Genomic DNA, 27,765 nt, shown 5'->3' with positions numbered 1-27,765 from the left:
CTACAGCTAGAATATTGCTGGTGCAGCGAAAAACTTAACTCACTCACTCAATCAATCAATCATATGCATATATATTCTTAGGTTAACAAGACACAACTGAGTTTCCCCATCGAAAGATTTGTTTGCTTCGTTTGGTCATAAATGTATTCACCAAGCAATATCTTATCACCCTACTTTCGAAGAATAGACTTAATACGATATACATAGTTGTATGAACAGCTTATGTTAGTGCTTCTGTGTGTTACCTTGTTGAATACATTGATGCTGTCGCGGAACGAGGAGTCAAGCAGCTTCGTTGCCTGCCTAACAAACATCCATATAGCATAGTTGGCCAACACTCTGGAACATACAAGGGATTATCGTTATAACAAAACTCTCTCTCTCTCTCTCTCTCTCTCTCTCTCTCTCTCTCTCTCTCTCTCTCTCTCTCTCTCTCTCTCTTGTCCCTTCCGTAGACTGTCTCAGTTTGTGTCTCTTACTCTCTGTCTCTCTCAATCCCAGTCTCCGTCTCGTTCATTCTCTCCATCTCATTCTCTCTCTCCCTCTCTATCTCCCATGCACAGACACACGCACATATACATATGGGTATTAATATAGCGCTATAGTGCATCCCATCTGCATACATGCATGCCCAGAGTGCTTTGTTTTCCCCCGATCACAGGATGTTAATCTCAACGGCACATCGTATTTTCAATCTCAATTCCCTGGAACTCTTGCAACCACTAGGTACCCGTTCACATCACGGTAGACTAGGACACGTAATCACAGTACTTTGTCCAAGATATACCTCATGCTGTAGTGCAACTTGGTGTTAGCACGTAGGTCTATTCATGTAGCCATAATTCATGGGTTCTTTCACGGGTACATAGCAATGAAAAATCAGACGGGTCTTCGGTCCTTTTGAGCGCTATGATCATTTCTACCAAACTGTTATACCAGGCAAAAACTAATCTCTAACTCTGCAGCCTAAATTACCTCTTCGGTGTATTCTCCAGGAGAAGGAATAGCCTCTCAAAGTATGGAGGAGACCAGTTGATGACAATCTCCTCAGCGCTGATGTTGATGCCCACGCCTTCCGCCGACATGATGTCACGTGTGTATTTCAACCAATCAAACTGGTGGGATAAATACCATCGTTCAAAGCATCTATACACATGCTATAAATAGAGCAGTGCTGATTGATATTTGTATACTTGCATATTTTACATTTATTGGATTTTTGTTTGGAGAGAAATTTAAACTATGTACTCATTGGAACAAATAAGGGAACGTTTGAAAGTAGAGTGTATTCTCTTTCAGATCCCTTTACAAGGTATGCATTGCACTGTGGGTGAAACTTTGGAAAACGATAAAGGAACATTTGTACTTTCACGTGTTCCCTTATTTGTTTCAATGAGCATATTATGAAGCTTTCCAAAAGTTACATTTTAACATAAGAAGAGGCAAATATTACAGCTTTTAGATTCAGTTATGCGCGTGCCCTTTGCTAAATGCTCTTGATCATATCAGGCAAAAAGCACATTAGAATTTAGTTCCTTTAGAACACTACACACATGGCCATTTGACGTACAGCGAAAAATACCTGGGAAATTGTAAAAATACTGTTTTTGAAAAAAAATCCACAGAAAATGATCCACAGGCACTTTATACTCGAATAGGAGGCGTGAATATGGAATATTAGTACTTTTTTGATAGAAAATAAAAGTGACGAGGAAAGACCATTCTCTTTTCCCCACATACTGGGCACAAATTAAACTCGGTTGGGCAATTCGAAGTTTGCAATACGATATATTGGGGTACACTTTTGGCAATCTCCGCTACGACGATCGGTAATTTTCGTGATGAAGTAAAAAATACTATTTATATATCCTTTTGATTACTCGCCCGTGGAAGATACTGCAGTGTAATATTAATTTTGTACGGCAGTATTACACAATATAGTACAAATTCTATGGATAGCAACTTCTTGGGTTTATAAATAAAAATAGTGAAAATAAACCCAAGAAGAACCCATAAAATTTGTACTGTATTACTATGCCAACTTGCAACAATGTTGACGTGTGACATCACTACCGATGACCGATTTCTTTCAAAATGGCGGCTTCGCTGACAAGAGTACACAAGATGTTGCGAGGACGTTTTCCTCGTTTCAGAGATCTTTTGTACATAAATGTGAGATGTAAGTAATCAGAATTATTCTGACTATCTGTGTATTGTTATATGTTCTTATCGTTTACATTGTAAATGACGGAAGAAGCCAGAAATGCCGATAAGTACCGTTGTCGTTCTGCGTGATTTTGCGTCAGTCATGGCGTCACGCTGCACTAAAAGTTTGACAGTTTCTTATGAATTACCAAATTATTTCATTGTATCTATTTCAATTTGTTATTTTTTGCTACGATACTCTTCCCCTGAATATACTAAGCGTATTGAGCCATTGTAAGCAATGATTAGAGGGCTGGATGTTGGAAAATTTCCGAAAATGGTACCAGTGTAAAATTGGAATTTTTCTTTGTTTACATTTCAGTCAAGCGCTGTCTTTCGATCACAGCGTTCGTTTTCATACAAAGTATATATTGTTTCGTTTTGTCTAGACAGTTGGTAGTGGTGACAAAGACCATTTGTAATTTGATTCTAAGATGCATGGGGAGTTCAATGATGCATTTGTCGTAGCTAACTATGAAGTATACATGATGTAATAGGCTTCTCAATCCCGGCCTTCTCGAAACGTGATTTTGTAAACGCTATCCAATATGGCGGAAAGCGCACTTCGACGTTCGTGTAAGTGTATTTTCGAAAACATCCCAACCGATTCTGGGTACATCGGTGACGTTTCAGAATTATCATTCCTGGTTACATGAAAACTTGATATCAGTGATCATTAATATGCTGTTTTTGAAATTCATTACTCCCAGTAATTATCCGATTTTCACATTTCAAAACATACTGCAAATAACGCTGTGAATCTCGATTTTGTACAGTTTGAAAAATGGCGACATTTACGATGAAGCCTATTTTGAAAGGCGATTTTAAGCACTTTAGCTTGGTCTCAGATAATAGTGGATGGTATCAAGAAACTGGGAATTTTCCGCAAAATTCAAAACTGTGAAGTACTTATATATGCGTGGTATATTTAGAATTTTATTGGACTTCCAAGTGAGGTATGTAGAGGAAGGACATATATGTCCCTGTGGCATCCAGGGGGTTTTTAAACCGTGTAATTGTTGATATATTCAGAACACTATTTCAGTGATAAAACCATTCATTTTATATTTTGGCTAAAAAGTGTTGAATTCTGACACAGAAGCCGATATCTTTTACACATTGAATGGAAATTAGGTTAGATATATACTAATCAGCAACCAGAGTAGTCTTTTTTCCGACGTCACTAAATGCACAAAACATGCTGTGACGTCAACTAAAATGTCGCATTATTTTCAGTTATTTCATTACGTTTGAAAATGTGGCTGTTACTCCGTTAATAATGATGGAAAATTAATAAAAATACATATACACAAACAGGAGAATATGGGAATCTAAGAACTAAAATATGTATCGGATAGGGACATCCAAATCGCTATTGCCTGATTTTTGATGTAGTACACTTGCATCTTTTCTTACAAATTGTGAAACTACCAAAAGGTATCCTCTCACATTGGGGAAATTTGTATTGGAATAGTTTGGTTCACTGTGAACAAAACATCACGAAAATATACTGTCCATATCCACAGCAAATTCTCTCCATGTGATCGGAGTTACATTGACCTAATGTAAACCATAGCTGAGTTATGCCCCCTTATCTTTATACGTGCATGACCTCTCTGTCGACGTTTGACGTCATAGTAGAAAATCGATTTTTGACATTTATTGCGGGTCATTTTTGATTTTGTGAGTATGACGTTATGCATTAGCACATACATCCATTTCATATACACTCATGTCGTTCAGATATCAAGCTGTATTTTCTTCGCTCACACTTTCCGTAAAGATGCCAAATTAAAAAATCGTAGCAGAGTGCTTTTATTGGTGCACGATAAAAAACTGAGAAATTTACTGTTTTTGAACACACACAAAAGTTTTGGACAACTTTTAGCAGTGTATATTTCTCAAACCCCTGAGGTAGCCGCAATTATATTTATACCAACGGATAGGAAATCAAATATTCTACATGTCTGTGCAATTTCATAGCCGTACGCAGAACCTGGGCCACGCGATCGCAAATCTCGCACAACGTTCACTTTTCAAACTTTATGAAAATGTGCGCCTGAAAAAAAACTCGGCATCCAGGGGGTTAAACCATATGAATAAAAATGGCTGGGTAGCAGCACTCGTTGTAGGGATAAACAAATTGGTTACATTTTCAATTGATCTTTTGTACAACAAGATCTGTGTCTTTACAGTGGCCGGTGACATTTTATTACTATAAATCATGTGTCACAGTTTCACAATATATTGCAATAGAGATTGCAATACACAAATACATATCACAATATACCGCAATGCCAAAGTTTGGAAATACCCACAGGTAAAGTTCACAAATAGTTTAGTGGCAATACAGTATTACAGTATTCTGATCCGCACGTTCTACAGTAACGCATCGGCGCTCAAAAACATTTACACTAGATATAAATTTAGATATACATTTTCTGATATAAGCTTCGAGCTCAATGTTGCATTGTCATGGTCACCCATCCTTGTGTATTCACAACCATTGTCCACGTTTGGGACCGCTACAGGTATCACGTGACACGATGACGTCCTATACCACGTGTACAAACAAACGGAAACACATGCCGTCTCAAAACCCACCTGTGAGTAGTTTTGCGCCATCTCTGCGAGGGACATCGGGTTGTACTGCTTGCTCTGGTCCATTCGATCAGCGAGCGGTACAGTAATCTAAAATAATAATATCAACAATAAATATAGGAATACTGATTTTTCATTTGCTAACAAAAAATACAAATATCGTTTGCAATATTTTATTGGTCGGTTGGTTTGATCTTTAACACAGCAATATTCCATCCATAGGCGGATCCAGGTGCACCCCTGAACCTCTCCCATTTTCCGGAAATTTTGTTAAATGGCCATAGAAACTCGGGTAAAAATGAAGCAAGCAACCCCCTCAACCCCCACCCCTTTTTTTCAAAAAGCTGTATCCGCCCCTGCCAGCTGTATGTAGCCAATCTAGTCAGGGCCAAACAATCCAGTGATCAATATCGTAGCATCGACATACTCATATATATGATATCTGAATGAATGAGTTTTGGTTTTATTCCGCTTGCATCAATATTCCAGCAATAACGTAGCGGTGGACACCAGAAATTGGGTCCACATATTGTACCCATGTGGTTAATCGAAACCAGGTCGGTGTGACGAACGAACGAACGCTTCAACCACTTGGCGACCTCACAGTCCCAATGGAATATCTGAGAAAGTCACAGGTGTGAATACAGACAAGGAATGTTTTTTGATAGGTGATGTACCTGGTAGACTTGTTGTTTTGGACCTTTGTTTGTGAGTGTTCTCAGCCTGATAACGTTAAGCACAGGCAATCTGCAGCACAAATGGAGATACTCAACAGAAAGAAACTGAACAGTCTTCGTATAGGCCTGTGCGTCAAGGTATGTACATTTTTTGCCAATTTAATTTCTCAATTGTATGCATAACTATAGTTAGGAGAAGACAAGGCACCGAACCTTTCAGTTCGTGATGACCGTTCGTTGTCCTCATTTCGACACGTACCCGGAATCGTGTGGTTCGTTACATTCGTCAGTTGTAAGCGGCTTTTGAATAGGTTTGAATAGTTACCCAACAACCTGTATAATTCAGATCCATCATTCAGTCCATCATTCAGTTGTTCGTAGCGCTAAGAATTCTGAACTATTCGTTCGTAACGCTACGAATTCTTAACTATTCGTTCGTAGCGGTACGGATTCTTAACTTTGATCGTTAGCAATGTGTTAAGAATATGTTAAGAATGGATTTACATTTCGAGAATAGCTAGTCAGTTTGCCGTAGAAATGGGCAACAGGTGGCACCGCCAGATTTACCCTTGCAGGTTTTCTGTGAATGCTAGCTAGCCAACAGCTTTGTCGGTTCGAATCCCAGATTGACATCATGGTCATCAATCAACGCAGTTGGGATACGATGATCTGCATTATTGTACCAAGTCAGTTAGCCTAACCACCCAATCACGTTAATCGTTTCTGACAACAAATATAGGTTGACTGAAGACCAAATCTTCACTGGTACGCTCGCTCCTTGCGCATAGCGTCGGTGCCTGCGGCTGATATTTTGTATCATTTTTTGTTCACTAAGATATTCCTATTTTTACTCTTGTCAGATAGCATCTGTTCTATTCTCGTTTAATACTCACATTCGCTATTTCTATCTCGAAGTCAACGAGATCTCGGATCTGATCTCTGGCGTCGACCGGGTCCGCCCCCAGCGCGACGGCAGTCCTGATGATGTAGTCCTCATAAGCTTTCAGTGTACTGCTGTTTCGGGCCCCCAAGTAGTACTGGCGTCCAGATAATCCTAGGTGCGGTTGGTCGAACTAGACGTATATGAAAACGACACTACATGTTATCAGGCAGAAGAAAAAATATTAAGAGCTTCTGGTTTTAAGGGAATAGCGGTTGCTGCCAATGTTTGAAGTGTTAGTAAAATTTCGGAGGAGGATCACTTGATTAGAGTTACCGCCCCCCCCCCCCCCCCCCCCCCACGGAGTCGTTCCGTGATTTCTGGCATTCGTCACCATTCGTTCCTTCCCGTAGCCTCCAAGAAAGATTTATCCCGGAATCAGACGAGTGGGTCTCGAATGCCAATTTCAAAACAAGATGACCTTTCTTTCACTCGCTTCTTATACAGTGCAAAGTTAGAGACAAATCAGAAAGCACATAGTGGGGCTATCTCTATTCAAGAACTGTAACATCCCCGTGCGTCTGACATTCGACAATGGCCTGTTCTGTACATTCGTACACACATTCTTTATGAAGAAATTATTTACAAGTAGATGGTATAGTCCCTATCTCTCTTTACATGATATCGCCCCAAACATGTTTTATGCTTAATAAGCAAAGCTGAAGGTAAAGACATTCTCTGATTTGATTCTATTTCTCATTTAAACGATCATAAATACTATGTGCTTATATAGTCATTCTTTCTCCAGAATAACATTGACAGTTATCGCTCACATAGACACAATCGACCACACAGCCGACAAGACAAATAGCGGTCAGTAGTCTGAATTCTAACAAATAGTTTTGCAACTTTGTCGTGTTATTGATGGAAGAACCATTCACAGTCGTAATTAACATTTATTGAACAGACCACAAACGGACGACAAGCCAAATGGTACCATGGGTCCCGAGGTACGTAGCGCTACGACATTCGTAAGTCTATGGTAAGCTATAGAGTTACGACATGTCGTAATCTTACGAACGCTTTGTGGATCGGCACTCTGGTTCCCGATGCGTTCTTAGAGTTACGACATGTCGTAACGTTGCACATGCTGTAACAGTTGCATGGCAGTGACGTTAGCAGCATTCATTACGACAGACATGGCCAACATAGTAAGTTTACGACGGGCCATTAATGGCATTATCAAGCCCGTTGTTAGGTGACGTCATAAGTAGCTCAGCTGTTGAAGTTCAATCACCTACGGCTCGATTGAACTTGGGTTCATTATTGACCATATATCTGGCTCACATTCGTCACATGTGCCTGCGCCATTATGCACTTTCCTGCCTGTGCCATCCATAACTATTGTACCATAAATTACAACATACAGCAATGAAAATATCGACTTGAAGTCTAACGTTGTTGATCTCTGAAAACAATGGCGGCTGGTAGTATGAGCAAAGGTCAAGGTCGAATGTCGTCACCCTCAATTGTGACGTCATCTCTGTTGTTCTATGACGTGCCTATATTTGTAAAATGTGTGTCAGTGACCTCCGTCGTTTTGTTGTTGGCAGTAAATGCTTCTAAACCGATGCCGCTGTTTTTATTCTTATTTTATTAAAAAGTCTATTCATTTTAGCTATAATAACGGTAACGTTATTCTTCAGGGCATTATCCTCCTTCGTCGGAAAGACCTCGGGCTTCTGCAAATGATAACGCCCTGAAAAATAGCGCTACCCTTATATCAATCCAGGAACTGTGCTGTAATATCCAGTCATCAACGTACCAACAGTTTTCTAACAGTGGTGTTGGCGGCGTCCGTTGAGACAGACATGTAGATGATGGGGACGAAATTATAGGAAGACAGCTTCACCAGAGTGTCCTCTAGGTTGAAGGCTGACTCGTTCCAGGAGGAGGAGAGCACCGGCCAGCCCCCAAACTGAGGCAGGGCGTCGACAAGGGGCTTCATTTTGCGCTCTTCTATTGCGTCTGCAATAAGTGAGGAAGGATCACAAGTCGTAATTCAGCTGACCAAGAATATACTTGGATCAAAATAAAATGGGTTGCAGGATTGTGTACCACCACTGTCACAAAGACGACGGAATACACTGAGTCCAAACTACTTCATAAGACTATGCAATCAACAGATTACATAAACAAAAAGGTCAAGCAGTTATTATAACTTTACTGTGATGGGACAAATCCAGCAAGCAGGGTTATCCTACTCACGGTCGTACATACAAGTGCAGTTGGAATACCAGACTGCCTGACAATGATGATGATGATGATGATGATGATGATGATGATGATGATGATGATGATGATGATGACAAAAAAGATGGTCATGTGAAGTAGTATGAATTACCTTAACGACATGAAATTCAACATGTTTAGGTGAAGTTGTCGAAAGCAATACTCTTGAAAGATAATACCTTGTCAAAAAAGAAGTCAAGTGTCAAGAAGTCACTCTAGCAATCAGCGGACTACCCTACTGTGCTAGTTATCTGATCATTGGTGTTAAAAATATAGGTGTTATGATTAAGTGTCCAAACCTAGGTCCATGCATGACTTGTACATGTTCTTAGCTTCTTTAACAGAAGTGGGTTCTCCCTCTGCAGAAGGTGCTTCGAGTAGATCTGGAATACAGTGGAATTGCAGGATTATTTCCAATATGTATAGTTTTGGTCAGAATCGAGAAACGTGTTCCGTGGTTTACTTTTCATCAAAAGACTATCTTGATAAGGATGGGAAGTATTCCATATTGAAACTAGATTACCGATTCCACAAGACCACCTGCAGTGATTGTCTATGACTCTCGTCCATATCATATACCTATCAATACCATGAAAACGTTTACTGAAACAATGGATGCAGTTTGTAAGAAACGCTAATAAGTGTACGGTAAGCAATGAAAAAGTTTACTGAAACAATGCTTGCAGTTTGTAAGAAAACGCTAGTAAGTGTGCGGTAAGCATTGAAGGTCAGTAACGGATTCTCTTTAAATTACTGCACGTGGTTGTCGTGGCAACAGGTTTTCTATCTTCTTGTGAGTAGTTAGGTATGACAACACTAAATGACTGCCACTGATTAACATGAACCATCTCTACTTTACAGACGTGACATTACTTTGCAGTTTGATGAGCAGACTGTCGTCGAGGATTGTAAAGATATCGTTGGTAGACTTGTCTTCAGCGATGATGTTCTTTTCCATCCACGAGCCGCAGGCGAATTCATAAAAGTTGTCACAGGGGTCGGCGTTCATGTTCATCATGTCATTGAGACGAGCGGCTGGTGATCAGAAATTCACTTGTTTAGAATCGCTTGACCACGTGAAGTGAATTCAATATCATAATGTTGTTTGTTTTGTTTGTTTGTTGTTTATACATTAACAACATTCTAGACGTTCGCTTGTCATCTGTAAATAATTTGAGCCTGGACCAGACAAGCCCCAGTGGTCAACAGCATGAGCATCGATCTACCCAATTTGGTATACGATGGCATGTGTCAGCCAAGTCAGATATTATTACCACCTCTTTCAAGCATGGTCTGCTGAAGGCCAATTCTAACCAGAATGCCCCTCGGTATTGTAATGACACAATATGGGATATAATTCTGAATTATTTTATCTGAGGCTACAAGCTTTTCCATGCCCCATCTTGAGCACTGAGTTAGTCTATCGCTACTATTTCTATTTGTCACTATTAACTAAGATTAATGAGTGAGTTAATGAGTTGAGTTGAGTTTTACGCGCCGTACTCAGCAATATTCCTGCTATATGATGGTGTCTGTAAATGATCAAGTCTGAACCAGACAATTCAGTGATCAACAACATGAGCATCGATCTTCACAACTGGGAACCGATGATATGTGTCAACCAAGTCAGCGAGTCTGACCACCCGATCCCGTTAGTCGCCTCTTACGACAAGCATAGTCAGATTTTATGACAAGCATGGGTTTGCTGAAGGCCTATTCCACCCCGGGGACCTTCACGGGTCCTAAGATTAATTAAAATACTGCGATGAAATTAATAACTTTCTTACCTGTGGCAACACATCCAGGTGTGAGGCAAACAGCTGAAACAAGAAGTATATTTTCAATGACACAGCCTAATGCTTCACTCCAGAGAAATGACCTCCCGGGTACACTATGTGTGACGCGCATTGATCTGATAATACTCAAACATGTGTAAATGCGACATAAAACATGCAAATAATTCACTCTGAATGCCGTAGTGGACTGTTTGTGATGTAGTGATTTTGAAATGGTGGTGTTATGTTAATAATATATGTATTTGTTTTGTGTGTGTTATGTTCATGATATATGTATTTTTTTATTAACACTATTGTTTATTACAAGCCAATAAAAGGTTCTCGTTTTGGGGTTAATGTGGATATCGTCTTTGTTCTGTACATCTTAATATATCTTAATAATGATGTAAGGGTTTCACTGGTATGATTTTTTATTTCTTTTTATGTTCATAGTATGTATTTTAATAGTTCATTTGAACGTGGTTTTAGCAATATTCCAGCCATATCATGACAGGGACACAATAAATTGCGTTCACACATTGTACCCATGACGGGGAATCGAACACGGGTCGTTGGCATGACGAGCGAACGCTTTAACCACTAGGCTACCCCAACGTCTTAATACAAAGTCACGCAAGAACACAGAGTCTTATTTAGATGTTAGAGGGATAAATTCGTTTTGGCTGAGTGACAGGGCTGTATAGCATTTCCATAGTTAGGTGACATTAACGTTCTTTTGCCGAAGATTTAATTGGCGCTTCAATCTGAACTGATTTCACATTCCAAACACATCGCGAAAATCTTAAGAGTTTTGTCCCACAGGTGATCTAATGAGTGAGTGTCTATGGTTTAAAGCCGCCTTTAGGAATATTCCAGCAATATCACGGCGGGGGACACCAGAAATGGGCATCACACATTGTACGCATGTGGGGATCGAACCCGGGCTTTCGACGTGACCATTACCCACTAGGTTACCCATCGGCCCAGGCCTCACAATATTACCTCCAGTTTTAAAGTGATGAAGAACACATTAACGGATTGTGAAATAAAAAAATGGGCTTCACATCTTATACCATGCTTGGAAACAGAAAACAAAACGTTCAAAACGCCTTCACACCGGTGATTTCCGCCGTCTCAAGGTCAAATAGCGACGTGGCGTTTCGTCACCATTACCACGTGTACTCAGCGACAGCACAGAAAAGAGGTCTTCTGTGCGTATGTTTATTACCATTATATAAACAAATACAGGCAATATATATACCAACCGTTTCGACGCTGTGGGCGACTATAAAACCCAAAACTTTATGAGACCGACGTGATAGTATTGTACACGTCCTATATCTCATTTAAGTAAACTTTTATCGGCGGTTATACGGGTACTGAATGTGGGTGTAGATTACACGAATGTCAATGATGGCTTACGGTGAATATCAAACGTTTTGTTCATGGATGCTACTAACATCAATCATGTCACAAGCGCAAGGCTTTTAAAGTCGCCATGTGATCAGACTCGGATCAGTTATATGAAACGACATGGTCTGGCATCTGCTTCACGTCTACGACACTGGGGCTGTAAACGCCTGCATTTGCCCCTGAGATACACATCACAATTGTAAATTTTGCATTCGGATACGTTTCTTGTTTCGTATCAATGTTGCGATCACAATTTTAGTGCGTGATGTTAAGAACATTTTGTTTGAAGCGTGTCATGTCTGGCTTTATTTGAGATTTATCTTTGATAATGGAGGGAGCTCTGACTCTCATATAGAACTCTTAATGGAGCTTTTAATAGTCACATAAAACACGAAGTGAAATAATGACTTCAGTTTCAGTCTGGCCTTGCGTTTATAGGTGTGTACGTGCGAGAAAGAGCATACTGTCCGTTCAGCTAATGTCTTCACATAGGGGGGTAAGTTTCTGAATAAATTTTCTCTCATGTATTTACATATTTCCGTACACTTCGGAAAAGAAATATTCAAAGGATTTCTCTGATTCTGATTTTGTGACATTAGTATTTGTAAGTACATTGATATTTGAATATAATCGTTATGGCATCTGAGACTGGTTGAGTGAGTTTTAGTTTGGTAATAGTTTTACGCCGCCTGTAGCAATGTTCCAGCTAGATTGTGGCGAGGCACACCGGAAACAGGTTCCATTCATTGTGCCCATTTTGAGAATCGAACCAGGGTCCTCGACGTGTCGAACAAATGCTACAACCATTGGATTACCCCGACGCCCTGCACGGGAATGCAACGTCGTTGATTTGGAGACTATTATTTTTGTATGAACGTGGTGGTGTACAGGGTATATCTGATTACAAACGTAAAGTGTTTTATTGCAACGTATTCTATTCCGTGACAGTTACTTCACCACCACACCCAAGAATGAAACACTAAAACTAAGACGCGCCATCGTTAAGTAACTGAAAATAACTGGCGAGTCAGTTTTGTCTCGACAAGGTTACATTTAAAATAATAAAACATTTTTCTCAAGTGTCAGGTTTGTTCGATGTTTACCCAACAATATTCCAACTGTATGGAAACGGTCTGTAAATAGTTGAGTCCGAACCAGGCAATGAGGGATCATTGCTAAACGCCCTTAAAAAAATCTTCATTTTCAAGAGGTGGGGGGCCCGAACCCCTTTAACATCACACACACGCGTGCCCGCACACCCACACGCCCGCACGCCGCGCACATAGACACACTTTTGATTCGCCCATGCTGCGGCCACATGAATACTCACGATCTACGAAGTTGGGAACCGATGACATGCGTCAACTAAGTCAGACAGTCAGATCACCGAATACCGTTAGTCGCCTCTTACGGCAGGCACTGGTTGTTAAAGACCAATTCTAGGTCATCTTCACAGTTTCAAGTGTTTGGAGGGAAATAGTATCGAAAACTCAGTATCGAAAACAAAAGCGATGAGAAAGAAACTATTTACCATCCCGCAAGAACTATCAATTTTACATTCACACCAAGAACACCACAATGGACACAAATGGCTGTTAAAGCGTCAGCCTCTTTTGTGTCTGTCTTAGGACAACAGAATCTGCGTTATATAACGTGGAAAGGTGTAAAAGCTTGAGTTGATTCGCATTTAAGATGCTAAGGTGCAAAATTAAATTTAACGTCACTTTATATCAGCCACATAGACACAAGCCGGTCGAGAAACATTTCTTTTTTCCTGCCGAACCTGAGACCGTGTCGCGAAATATATGTAACTTTATAATGTAACATTGTAGTGAGTAAGTAACGTATCGCGCCGTTTTAGCAATATTGCAGCAATATCACAACAGGGGACACCAGAACCTGGCTTCACACATTGTGGCAGTATGCGGAATCGAACTCGGGTCTTCGGCGTGGCTAGCGAACGCTTTAACCACTCGCCTCTGTAGCAATATAGATATGTGGCATGACCAGAAATTATTTAAAAATTTAGGAATATGTTTAATTGGATTTCTAGTGTAAACAACCTTGACGAGCTATCAGGTGCTTGGTTTCATTCAAGAGGGACAACTCCGTCAATCCTTTTAACATTAGTTTGTGAAGAGTTATCCCCCTTCCTTTACTTGCTAGCAGACGACATTTTCAGCGATCCTCCTAATTGTAGAGCATTATAACAAGGACGTAAGATCACCTAAAGTGATTTCAAGTAGAACAGGCATCCCTTTGTCCACTGTTTATCGTGTTTTGAAAAATATTGCAAATGGATATGGCACTGAGCACCATGGAGGCGCAGATACACTCAGAAAATTGACTGTCGGAGGCGGCTTGGTATTGTTGTTTCTAGAAACTAACAAAGGAGTGAAGAAAACTTAAGGCTGTGTATGATTGATAGCGGAACTTTGGCTGTCTGTAAGGAGAAAATTGAAACTGAGCAGCATGCAATGGATTGGCAGAAAAGTCGAGGATTCTATCACCAATCATGACACCTGAACAAAAGCAGCGAATGTTGAGTTGGTGCATAGAGCACAGAAATCTTAACTGGGACAATGTGATTTTCTCAGATAAACGTACCCTGAAATTCTGTACCAAATTAATTGAGAAACCTTTGTATCACCGCCCAAAGTACAGACCGAAATATAACCTGTTGGGTGACATATGTGTGTTAGGGGCAACACCCCTCTGTGTATTTGAAGAGAATATGAACAGTGAGCGGTACAGATATGTCCCTATGTTCTCAGGGACATTTACTCTATCTGCTCACATGTTCTATGGACATTTTTTGGATTTTCCACCAGGACAGCCAACCAAAACTTCGTTCAAATTATTCACATTCGGACCCAAAATACGACATTATTAGATTGGCTATAGCCCTGACCTAAATCCAAAAGAAAACGTTTGGGGTCTCAATAAGAAAAATCTGACAAATTTTGGTAGTATGTCCCGCCTCACTGAAGCCTGCATATTATTAATATAATTATAAATACTAACCTCTCACCTCTCTTTGAATTTGGAGTCATCTTCTGCTAATATTCATATTTAATACGTACGTAATGAATGAAAAAAATACACTCTTTAAGTTCTCAATAATTTCTGGTCATACAATGTCTACAAATGTAGGGCTGCTGAGTATCTTAATCCACCCATATCCCCATCGGATAAATATGAGAAATCCATTGTGCTTTCATGGAAAATATAGAGATTACAAGACGAGTGGATGTGTTAATTATGGGAAAAAATAGAAACACTTATTTGTATAGTCTCACAGGTTAGTTTGCCTGGCTTAGGAGACGTATTTGGCATCACGTGTGCGTGTTCGTTAGGCGCAGCGTTGTTCCGCTCGACAGCCAGCACGACGACCACGACGAGGAGGGCAACGGCAACGAGGAAGCAGAGAACTATCAAAGCCACCATCTTCTTTTCCATTCCAGACCGACGATTCCACCAACTCCCTTTGTCAAATCTGTGGAATAAAGTTAAAGGAGTTAAGGAAGCCTCCATGATGTTTGGGGCGTTAGGGTAATTTGGAGGCTTAACGGTTCGCTCGGCAGGCAGGAGATCCGATTCCCCATATGGGTACAGTGTGTGATGCCCATTTCTGATGTCCCCCGCCGTGATATTGCTATATACGGCGCGAACACTCACTCACTCACTCACCCGAGTTATCGTTCTTGGTTTGTCAGCTCCTTGCCCTTAGTCGCGTTGAGGAAAAAGTGGTAAATATGGAATACTGTTGGGGACATTCACGCGAAAATGCTATGTTCCTAAAACACGAGAATGCGTCATATTGCAATTTTTCACGCACTCGCTCACTTTTTGTCGTATGTTCTCTTATATAAGAGGTAGGAGATCGTCACTGTTTTTTTTTTAAGTTTAAATTAAACCGATTAAAAATATTTAGGAGATTTATCGGAGATTTATCAATGTTGGTATGATATTATTGAATGTTTGGAGCGTGCATCACCATTTGCACTTCCTTATTTGGAATGTTGTCGCTTTTGAAAAATGACTGGTGTATGGCATGTATACGATTTTCATTTTAAAACAAACGACTAGAAACAAACACTAACAAATGTGTAATGCAAGATGAGTGTCAAAATTAATGTGTGATTTCTCGACCTTCTTGAGGAAACGTCAAGATCAAGAATGGGACCCCATGCACGTGTATGGGGCTACTGCGGTGTGCATGTGCATATCGCGCGTTGTGTTTAGGGGTGGTAATAGAGGGAAATGGTGGTGCGTTCATAAGATGTCTGTCCTTGAAACGTTTGTTAAAGTTTACACTTCACTATTCACATTGAAAGTTCATTATCCCCTACTTTTTTAAGAGTATAGTATGCTCCTACTACTTGTTCTGAAACAGTTGAAAGATAAGAATAATACCACAAATGACATATCTGTTTCCATGACAACTACCACTTCTCGTTACCGAAAAAGCAAACTGGATCTTTTACGGATGAATTTTAAAGAAAACATCAAAATAAATCTATTAAGCGTATAATATATTATTGAGAACATCCTTGGCTAAAGCCGCTCTCAAATATGTTATTGAAGAAACGTTCTCATGCGAAATGTTCAAAAAACATATATCATCCATTCAGTATGCGTTTTATAATTGCTGTTATGGCTTCGTTTCGCAAGGGAGACAACTTCCATCGGCCGCACAACAATGCATTATCGCATATGCCAGCAACCAGACCTATATGTTTTTGTTAAAGTACATGATACATACCCAGGTGATGACCACCTATGATGGTTTACTTAACTCTGTCGAGACAACACCTGGGGCACTTTTTAATTCAATATTCAAATCATAACAATTATGCGCAACAGGAACCGAAGGTGACCATTAGTTCACTGAACCATGCATTAGACCTAGGTGTTTGTCATTCACAAAATATGCAAATCGCAATGTACTTTATTCGTCTAAGTGTATGTTGATGTGAGTGGGAATTATGTTCGTAGCAAAGAGAGACAGATAACACTCAGGCATGTATACTGAGACAAACAAATAAAGGAACATAGGAAAGTTCAAGTGTTCCTTTAAAATTTGCCAGGCTTCAACACCGGCACTGAACAGTGCTGTGGGACAAAAGGTTCACTCTCACTTTTCCAGAGTCTACTAAAAAATGTATTGTTAAGACAATATCATACCACATCAATGTATCTCGCCTTAATATAAATTTCACAAATTTTGTTGATAAAGACTATGGTTCATCTGGACTAAGTGTTATCAAAACTATCAAAACACTAACCCCTGTCAGCCAAATCCCACTATGTGAGAGACCCGTTTCGACAGAATCAGGTTAAGCGAGAGGACGCACAAGGGAATCTGATCTGCTTCATGGCAGTGTTCACTTATTTATTTCCCTCAGTATATATGATTTCAGTAAATACATTCTTCGTTGGGGTATCATGAGTCGGGAGGTTGTTTTCTATCCGATCTTGATTAGCCCTTCCCGTACCTCCACGTGTCTTTTGTACCATTAGGCTTAATGTGCTTTCTTCGCATACTTTATAACATTCCAACTTCCTGTGTGTTTGTTCACCCACGGCTGGATCCACGTGTTCCTGTCTCTAACACAATGATATGTCTATACAGGATATGATATTACCGTATTACTCTAATAAGCGCCGGGTGAAAAGAAGCTCACTAATAATTTCGGTAATTACTCCGGGTAAACACAAAAATCGCCGGACCTCTAAATAAGCGCAGGGTCAGGAACCCTGGGCGGTTATGCTAGGTAATACGGTGTATACAATCAAACAGCCTCTCCGTGCCATGCCATTTCTATCTCACACAGTGCGGCGAAGCCGATGGTTAAAACGGTGTCATAAAGGCCGTCTGTCTGTATAGATAAGGTTAAATAAAAAAGTGAAATGTTTCTCGGGCATCGGAGCACAATTTCTTATTGCTATTTTGCAAAAAATAATTTTGACTTTGCCGCATCCCGATCATCCATTTGTCCTCTAGAAGAATGAATGTCTGTAAGAACGAGTGTGACTGAATCTACACCTCATTAACGCATGTTGAACTTCCCAATCAGTATTTCTAAAAGAAAAAAATGAAAATGTGTTTCTCCCTCGTCACTTTTTTCCTATCAAAAATTTAAAATAGCGGTTCTACCGCCCTCGTCGTTTTTGAAAAAATCTGCCAGAGGAACATTCAGTTTATATATGCAACCTAACTGTCGCTGACATAAGTCTGCGTAACGTCTACGGTGTCTCTGAAGACTGGTAGCTTGTCCTTTTCTCCAACCCTGAATTCCATGCTGAAATAGTGAGTGAGTGAGTGAGTTTAGTTTCCCGCCGCTTTTGGTAACATTCCAGCAATATCACGACAAGGGATACCAGCAATTGAGTTCACATGTTGCAACCATGTGGGGAATCGAACCATGGTCTTCGGCGTGACGAACAAACGCTGTGACCACGAGGCTACCGCGCCGCCCTTAACGTTGTAGAAAGCATGGAGTTGCCACAGTTTCGAGTTTCTGAAACTCCGATATCACTGGTGTTACTTCAGTTTAATCATATGCCTTGCTGTCAACCTGCAATACACCTGTGCAACATACCCTTGAGACATGCGGTCTGTTTTTCGTTTCAAGAACAGCTCTAGCATAACGCTGACAAGAAGAATGAGTGAGTGAGTTTAGCTTTATGTCGCCATTAGCAATATTCCAGCAACGTCACGACAGGGGACACCAGAAGTGGGCTTCACACATTGTACCCATATGGGGAATCGAACCCGGGTCTTCGGCGTGACGAGCGAACGCTTTAACCACGTGGCTACCCACAGTCCCGCTCACATAATATCTTGTTTGAAGACTTTGTTATCATTCTAATAACCTAGCTTGTAAAAATGCAACCCTGATACATTTGACGTCATATTAGCAAGATAGATTTCCAGAATGTCTATTACTTTCTTTTGAATTTCTAATAGAGAATTTAAAAATATAAATGTTAAATTGGCAGTTAGATTGAAAGCTTCAGTGTCATTTAAATGGTCTCAAAGATAGCAGCCAGCTAAACTGACCAGTTAGTACGTGTCCTTCATAAATGTATATGAGAATCTCTGAGCGTCCTGATTCTCTGCCATTAAACAGTTGCCTGTTCAAGTGCCGGTTTGCTTCCCATGACACACTTTGTGATTAGAGTATAAGCAAGTCTTTCAGGTGTCCAATTCCTCTGCTCACCTTAATCCCAAAGGACATCTCGAACATAACTGGGCGCCGTTGAGCAAAGCGATTAAGGTGATCGTAACTCCCATACATTAACACAGACTTACGACTGTCGTAGAGCAAAGGTGGCCGAAACTCCCATACCTTAATACAGACTTACGACTGTCGTAGAGCAAAGGTGGCCGAAACTCCCATACCTTAATACAGACTTACGACTGTCGTAGAGCAAAGGTGGCCGAAACTCCCATACCTTAATACAGACTTACGACTGTCGTAGACTGTCGTAGAGCAAAGGTGGCCGAAACTCCCATACCTTAATACAGACTTACGACTGTCGTAGACTGTCGTAGAGCAAAGGTGGCCGAAACTCCCATACCTTAATACAGACTTACGACTGTCGTAGACTGTCGTAGAGCAAAGGTGGTCGAAACTCCCATACCTTAACACAGACTTACGACTGTCGTAGACTGTCGTAGAGCAAAGGTGGCCGAAACTCCCATACCTTAATACAGACTTACGACTGTCGTAGAGCAAAGGTGGCCGAAACTCCCATACCTTAACACAGACTTACGACTGTCGTAGAGCAAAGGTGGCCGAAACTCCCATACCTTAATACAGACTTACGACTGTCGTAGAGCAAAGGTGGCCGAAACTCCCATACCCTAATACAGACTTACGAGTGTCGTAACGCTAAGGTGATCGTAACTCCCATACCTTAACACCATACCTTAAGACAGATATACGACTGTCGTATCGTCAAGGTTGTTGGGCACAACTGCATCCTGAAAGGATGTCCAAGGTAGTCTCTCTCGTTTCACTAATTCACGTGTCTATCACAATCTAATTTCACACCATTATATATGTTTTAAGATCGTAAAATAATTTAAGAAACCACGAAAAAGATTTTCCCTTTAATTGTCCGATATGTTAGATGAAACTGTGAAAATTGGGGCTACCAAAGATAAGAACCCTGGATATTTGATAAAAGCCCTTGGAAGTGTTTGTGTATGTTGGTGGGGAAAGTAATCGCACTGACTAACATTATGCAAATTACTAAAGGATAATGTCCCAGTTTCCATATTGAGCTATCATTACAAAGCCTGCACGTGGTTGGTAAACTGCATCCAGGCAGTCAATGTTAGTCTCCCTTTATGACTCACGTTATAGTATGTCGTATCATTCTGGTGTCATGTGAGAAAACATGAAATCCCCTGCTCCGCGCAGCCGATCACTGACATGCATTCACATCACGAGTCGTGACCTGAGGCGCCCATATTGAACACGGGTCATTTTCAGTTTGTTATCATTCGTTTCATCCGCATATAACAGAATCTCTTTTGTTTGCTAGGTCAGTTGTGCGTGCCTTAAGCGTGTCCATTAATCTAAATGTAACCAAGTAGAATCTCTCAATATACGGATATCACGAATACGTTTGTGACGACTGGCGGACATAACAAACTGGGTGTTTGGGGGTGGGGGGAGAGGAGACATGAAAGGGCAGCCCACTTGCTGTATACTTTAGTCGCACAGCGTATGACGAGTCATGTACATTACAAAGAACAAATGTTAGTGGTCCTTTTGAGTTTGTTATGACCAAAGAATACTATAATTCACATTAAAGCAGCCACAGATATCACCATTATTCAGCAGCTTTCATATACATGTATTCAAGACACGCTGATCTCCCTACAGTTGTAATATATGCTCATGGCGTTGCATGGAAACGTGCTGTCCATTCGTCTCATGCGACGCACTTCCCGAAACACACTTAGGCCAGTGGACACGGGAAACATGATTGTGGGTTCGAATCCCAGGTTTCCTCGACTACGTGTCTAAGTTTGTCAGTGAGTATCACTGAGACCTGCATCACGGCATTTCCTCACACGAGAGGTAGGGTAGCAGTGTGGTTAAAGCGTTCATACGTCACGTCGAAGATCCCAGTTCGATTCCCCACATGGGTATAATGTATGAAGCCCATTTCAAGTGACCTCCGCCGTGATGTTGCTGGAATATTGCTACAGGCGGCGTAAAACTAAATGCACTCACTCGCTCACACTTAATGCTTCGACCAACTGATGTAAGTGCACTAATGTTCAAAACAGTGTAAACCCGTGCTGGTCTTGGTCCCTTTTTTAAGAACTAGCATTATATCATCGTTCTTACGTGATAGATTCCGGATACAGAACATGTTTACTTCCGGTGACGCTTTGGAGACTTCCGGCCTTACTTCCGTCCATTCTGAAATGGAAATAGATAAACATTGTGTAGACAATGCTTTCCTGGAAAGAAATATCGCCTCGGGGATATCAGATATATCATTTTCATTCTAATCTGATCTGATCTAATCATTGCACAGAGTATCTCTTGATCATAGGGGTGGTGGGGTAGCCTTGTGGTTTGGGCGTTAGCGAAAGACCCGGATTCGGTTCCTTAGAATGTGTGAAGCCCATTTCTGATGCTCCCAACCTTGACATTGCTGAAATAATGCTAAAAGCGGCGTAAAAGTAAACTCACTTACTCATAACTGGAGCCATATTACTAGAATCGAGCCAAAAGAAAGACTTTTGGTGGATTCAGTGTTGCAATGAGACACAATTCCCTGGACAATGAAGAATGCACCTTCCCATGATGACCACCCTAATATGAGCATTCTCGCATGTCCTCGTAAGCAAACATGTCTACTTGTTCACGCGTTTATGAGTTGGGATGGGTTTATCTACGTTGTTAAATTATTCAAGTCATATCACGGCCCGCCAAGGTTAATACGGGAGGAAAACCCGAAGTAATGCCTGTCCATAGCATTTACCATTGCTGAGGAATTGAGTGAGTTTAGTTTTACGCCGCTTTTAGCAATATTCCATCCAGCTCATGATGGCGGTTGGGGAAGGTGGGGGGTTGGGGGCACCAGAAAATGGGCTTCACACATTGTATGGAATCGAACCCGGGACTTCAGCGGTACGAGCGAACGCTATAACCACTTGGCTATCCCATCGCCGCTTATCAGTTTGAAGCCAAGGAGCACATAAGAAGCTCACAAACCTACCAACATAATCAGCGAAAATCTGTTTACGTGTCAGGCACGTTTAGGTCCAACACAAACTAAGTTAACAAAGAATTGTGTAATTCAGCGCGAAAATATTAAACTGAACACAATCAATCGTGGTGGTTTCATTCGCATGGTCACGTATGACCTTTTGGGTGGCTCTTGTCGCAGTGGCCCCTGACGTTCACCTTGACACTGCGTGTTCTTTTTCTTACAGACGTGCTGGACAATACGACCTACTTCCCTGTCAGTGGTGCCCATGCGTGTTTCTGAAAATACCTTGTTTACAGGACACAAATTATCCACAAAATCTACACTAACCGACCGACCAAATGGAAACCACAAGGGGTGAGGTTTCAAGTGGTTTGATGGGTAACCCAGCCATTAAAGCGTTCGACCAGAGTTCGATTCCCCGTATGATATAATGTGTGAACCTCATTCATGGTTTCCCCCGCGGTGTAAAACTAAACTCAGTCATTCATGCGTTGACACAAAAAAGCAAAGGAGGCCATTATCTACACAGCTTTTTATTCATGGGTATGAATGAACGTGCATGTACCAGTGTAAGGGCAATATAACAGTGAACTACCATTGAAGTCATAGGTCCTACTTACATTGCCCTAACACTGGTACATGCACATAAACTTTAAGCTTGAGAGGGATCTACTTATTAAACAAGAGCATTGTCCTCAACGTGATAAAATACATTTATACCCATGAATAAAAAGCTATTTTTTTCATTCAAATGTGCCGACTGACAAGATTTATTAGAGGTTTGAGTCCAGAATATAAAGAATGGGGGCGGTAGCGTACCTGAATGGTCAAAGCGTTTGCTCGGCATGCCAAAGACCCGGGTTCGATTCCCTACATGGAGAAGTGACTCATACATATCGTCACTGTGGCCATTAAACAAATCTAAATATCTGTTTAGCAGATCGGTGTATCGTTTACACCCTCAAACCTGCAGAGACTGTCAGCGACATCATCCTTTCGAGTCTCGCGGCACCCGGATAAGAATTTTGATTTTTGTTTTGTCTTACGCAGCTGGCAGAAATATTCCAGCTGTATCCTTCTTGTATATGAACAACTCCGGGTTGATAATTATGAGCAGCTTTAAATTTGTCTTTTTCTTGTAACGCCTCACTAAGCAATATTCAAGCTATATGGCGGCGGTCTGTAAAAAACCGAGTCTGGACCAAACAATTCAGTGATCAACTCATTAGTATCGATCTACGCAACTGGTATACGATGTGTCAACCAGGTGAGCGAGCCTGTCTCTTCCGACAAGCATGGGATGCTAAGGACCGATTCTGACTTCACAGTCAGCCTGTATCCTCAGACTCCTCAACACGCAATAAACCAGCATGGGCCAACATTAAATTTGTGTTCTTCATAACATTCTTGACCTATTTGCCACTGGCTGTGTTGGATACATGTGTTTAGTGTCTGAAGCCACGAAAGCAAAACAAACAAGTATGATTTTACGCCGCTTTTAACAATATTCCAGCAAACATCAAGGAGGGGCACACCGGAAATAGGCTTCACATATTGTACCCATGTGGGGAGTCGACCCCGGGTCTTCGGCGAGACGAGCGAACACTTTCACTACTACACCACCACACCATCCCGAAAGCAAAGGGATCCTGGACATTTGTCATGTACAATGTCATAGGGTTGGACAGTGTGAAATGTATGAAGCTGATTTCTCTTCGCTGTAAATCAGGTAAAATATATTGTGCATTATGATCACGATCACTTTCTGTTGCCATGCGTCGCAGTATTGGTGCAAGACGTAATGTTGCCTTACTGACACGGTTCTGAAATGCAATCATTATTGGATCAGAAAGACGGTATGTTAAGCGGTTCCGAACCATGAGAGCTGACCTTCTGAGTTTATGAATGACGTGACTGAGCATGTAAATGTTTGTCAATGCCTTGTGGAAAGCCACAAAGTATACTCTACATTTGAAATTTACATCTGGATTGCAGGGCTTTGAAAGGGAAACTAAAATGGTAATATAGTAACGTGGATATTCTAGGCCATGTGTCTGTCAGCAGACTTAATATATGTTAACACATGTGTGTACCAACACGCCCAAAGGCTGTATGCCTCGTTTTACACTAAAGGTTTGGATACGCGTTACACCATGACGGTAAAATGACAAGCGTTACCTGTGCACGCTCTAATTCAAAAATGCTATTATCTGTGGAGGTATTTTCGTTATATTTTGATTTTATTTTAATCCATTCATCAAAATCGATATGTCAAATAGTACAATAACAATATTATCATCTTATTGTGATTGAAAAATAACCACTTCACGGACGTTGTGAAACGTCATTGTAAAACGTTGTAACGTTGTAAAAGTGTACACATCACATGACATTGACAATTATTAAACTTGTGGAGTCAAACAACAAACAAACTCAAACTTGCAAAAAAACATTCAAAGTCTTCAAAAATAAATTGGGGGTTTAGTCACTAACGAACGAATGGACGATATTTTATACAATATGAAGACTGTGTTAAACAGATTAGTGCGTTAGTTGACCCTGCTCGAAAAACAACAATACAATGTCGACGTTGATGTGTGAGACACTGCCCATGGGTCGGACCTGACCTACTGACCAGGGACCTTGCACTAGATTTTCGAAGCGCTCTTAGCGCTAAGATAGTCGTAAGTGTTATACATTAAAATTAACTTACGACTATCTTTGCGCTAAGAGAGCTTATATATATAAAAAATATAGCCCCTGATCCACAAAGTGTTCGTAACGTTACCCGTCGTAACTCAACAGTTAATCATAGGGTTACGAACGCCGTAGCGCAATGAACGTTACAAACGGGACCCAGGGCCTAGATTTTCGAAGATTGCTTAGTTCTAAGATAGTTGTAAGTTAATGGTAATGTATAGCGACTTTCTTCGCCTTAAGAGAGCTTTGAAAATCAGTCCAGGCCCAGTCTTCTTAATCACGTTATGGCCATATCAGGTGGAATGACATTAGCTCAAAGTATGTAAAAATGAGTCACACAACACCCCTGACCCTTCTACATCACACATTTCTATACAACAGGGTGCCATTGTGTAAAACAAATGTGGTGGTACGTCTGTCTTAAGACATAAGTGATACGATCACTTTGTTCAGTAGCTCCCTGAAACCCGTTTCGCGCAGTTATCGTAGCGCTGTAACACAGACTTGCGACAGTCATGCCGCTACGATAGTTTTCAGGGCCCAAAATTTCGAAGCCCTCTCAGCGCTAAGATAGTCGTAACTGCCATACATTAACATAGACTTAAAACTGCCTTATCACTATGAGATCTTCGACAATCAAGGCTCTCACACGGGACCCCGAGTCTCATTTAACGTAGATGATCTTCACTCCTATACTTTAACACAGACTTACGACAGTCGTAGCTCTACGATCACTTTGGGAGAGGGGGCCAAGGTCTTCTTCACCACATTGTAAATTTCCAAGGGGAATACAGTGTGACTGTCATGTAAATTTAGTTCACCTGATACATTCCAGACACTAGATCTGTTTTAATAAGAGCTGCTTCGCATAAGGAATTGTACTTTTGAAAGTCGCACTTGACATTAAATTGTAAAATCTTTAAAAAACCTTATAGCCTGAAACAGTCACGGAAGCCTCGTACGCATTTCTTGGGTTTGTGTGTATGTATTTGGTATGTCTTGTGTGGTTGCTTAGGGTTTTTGTTTCCCTTTCGCTTGTTTGCTATTTGTTGTGTTTGTTTTGTTCATTTCTGATGGGGATGCTGTTTTGTTTTGGTTAGGGGAAGGGGTGGGTTGTTGTTGTTTGGTTGGTTGGGTTTTTTTGTTTTGTTTTGTTTTGTTTTTGTTTTGTTTTTTGTTTTGTTTTTTGTTCTGTTTTGTTTTGTTTTGTTTTTTGTTTTTTGGGGGGGTTTTTTGGGGGGTCACTCGCAGCCACCATGAAATACGAAGGTATACTGGACAAAATAAGTTAGGCATATTGGTGTCTTTTATATGTAATATTTTATCCGTGTGTCAATGAATAAATACACCATTATTCATAATTTTAAATTTTACTAATATCCGTAACTATTTATGGCCAGTATAAATATTTTCGCTCTATGTGTGGGTCATGGATGAGAAAGTCTGAAATGCCTGCTGACCACAGGTAGTGGTTTGATGGAGGTTTTATTGCTAAACAAATTCTTCCAGATGGCTACACCATCTCCTAAATGCACTTGAGCTTATCAAAAGCCCGGTTTAGCCCTGAGGTCTGGTGACGAGCAATGTACAATCTGCGAAGTTGGGTAATGATGTAACTTGCAAAGTGAAATGAATCTTCCTAGAATTGCCCTGGGGTGGAAAAATAAATCTATGGAATAAATTACACAGGTGGAATAAACTCTATCAATGGCAAGGTTACTTTAGTCCTACTATCAACAAACACGCGTGAACTGATTTATTCTGAATGACACAAACTACATAACTTTAACTGTTACTTACAATGTTACTTTTACTGTTACTTTAACAGCTGCTATATTTCTTACTTTATCTGTTACGTCAACTGATACTTAATGCGTTAATTTAACTGTAACTTTTTATTACTTACTTTATCAATCACTAACTATAACTTTATCTGTTACTTTAATTGTTTCTATATCTGTTACTTTGACTGATAATTTATTTGACACTTTATCTGTTACTTGATCTGTTACTGAATAGATAACTTAACCGTTACTTCATCTGTCACTGTGTCACTGTAACTGTCACTTTATCTGTTACTTCTGCTGTTAGTTCAACCATTACTTCATCTTTTACTTTATTTGTTCACGTTAGACACTGAGAAAGCTCCCCATACTTCATTCCCCTTGTGCAGAAGAATGCCGTCAACATTTGTAGCCGGTGGAGGATGGGGTGTGTGCAAAATGTTCTTCGTGTGGACTACATTCTGGGGTACTGACACCGGTGGAAATCGTCCACTATTTGTAATGAATTTCCTCATTCATCAGAGATTTGTTTGACAAATGTGCGTAAACATTCAGCCAAAACATTGGACTTAACCATCAACTTAGATACTTCATTAAATGGCTGGAAACAGTCATCGGAGACAATGGAAATTTAAGGTCTAAACAACAAAGGTATCCGCACCTAAAACATATCCATTTTCTTTTGTCCAGTTGTAAAGTTAAATGAAACAAGGCTGCTTTACCTACCTCCCCACTGTTGTAGCTAAGACGCGTGAAATCCCCTCCGTCTATCCCTGAACACCGTGTCGATGATATGACATATCCTACCCGAGTGAGTCAAATATCTTACGCTCACTCACTCGCTACGTGACCCGTCTTTGACCCGACCGCATGTATTGTCATCTGACAGAGGCTTAGATGAAAACGGGCGGAGGGACTCTGAAAAAAGTATACATGTACGGGTCACGTCAGACGAATATATACTATTTAAAAGAATTTAAACAGTCGAATCTACATGACTATGAATTCTTTGGGAGGCATTCAAGAAGTTGTAAAGGTGAGGGTGAAGCACGTGCTCTGAATACTCAACTTCGACGTCTCGGTGTACATGCTAGCGTTTGCTTGATAGTGGCGTTAGTGTCTACACCGACACGTAATGTCGTGTTCATTGCCAAAAAGGATGTGAACTATTCATAGAGCTTGGTTAGCTT

General features: G+C 40.7%; 1 protein-coding gene across 1 annotated transcript in view; it reads right to left on the bottom strand.

Moving 5' to 3' along the window:
* The window catches only part of LOC137268871 (neprilysin-like), a 38,386-nt gene extending 10,974 nt beyond the window's left edge, over positions 1-27,412 (bottom strand). The window contains exons 1-11 of the mRNA XM_067803454.1: positions 27,302-27,412; positions 21,218-21,292; positions 15,143-15,339; positions 10,443-10,475; positions 9,529-9,690; positions 8,955-9,038; positions 8,189-8,391; positions 6,377-6,556; positions 4,810-4,896; positions 976-1,115; positions 246-339 (exon numbers count right to left, since the gene is read on the bottom strand). Of these exons, the coding sequence (XP_067659555.1) occupies positions 246-339; positions 976-1,115; positions 4,810-4,896; positions 6,377-6,556; positions 8,189-8,391; positions 8,955-9,038; positions 9,529-9,690; positions 10,443-10,475; positions 15,143-15,339; positions 21,218-21,291 (1,254 nt within the window). The 5' untranslated portion in view covers position 21,292; positions 27,302-27,412. The remainder of the gene's footprint in view (positions 1-245; positions 340-975; positions 1,116-4,809; positions 4,897-6,376; positions 6,557-8,188; positions 8,392-8,954; positions 9,039-9,528; positions 9,691-10,442; positions 10,476-15,142; positions 15,340-21,217; positions 21,293-27,301) is intronic.
* Positions 27,413-27,765: the final 353 nt, after the last annotated feature.

This window comes from Haliotis asinina, chromosome 16, assembly GCF_037392515.1.
Source record: "Haliotis asinina isolate JCU_RB_2024 chromosome 16, JCU_Hal_asi_v2, whole genome shotgun sequence".
In the NCBI taxonomy this organism is placed as follows: domain Eukaryota; kingdom Metazoa; phylum Mollusca; class Gastropoda; order Lepetellida; family Haliotidae; genus Haliotis; species Haliotis asinina.
The sequence above is the reverse complement of the archived record's forward strand: the minus strand, read 5'-3'. Positions and strand labels throughout refer to the sequence as shown.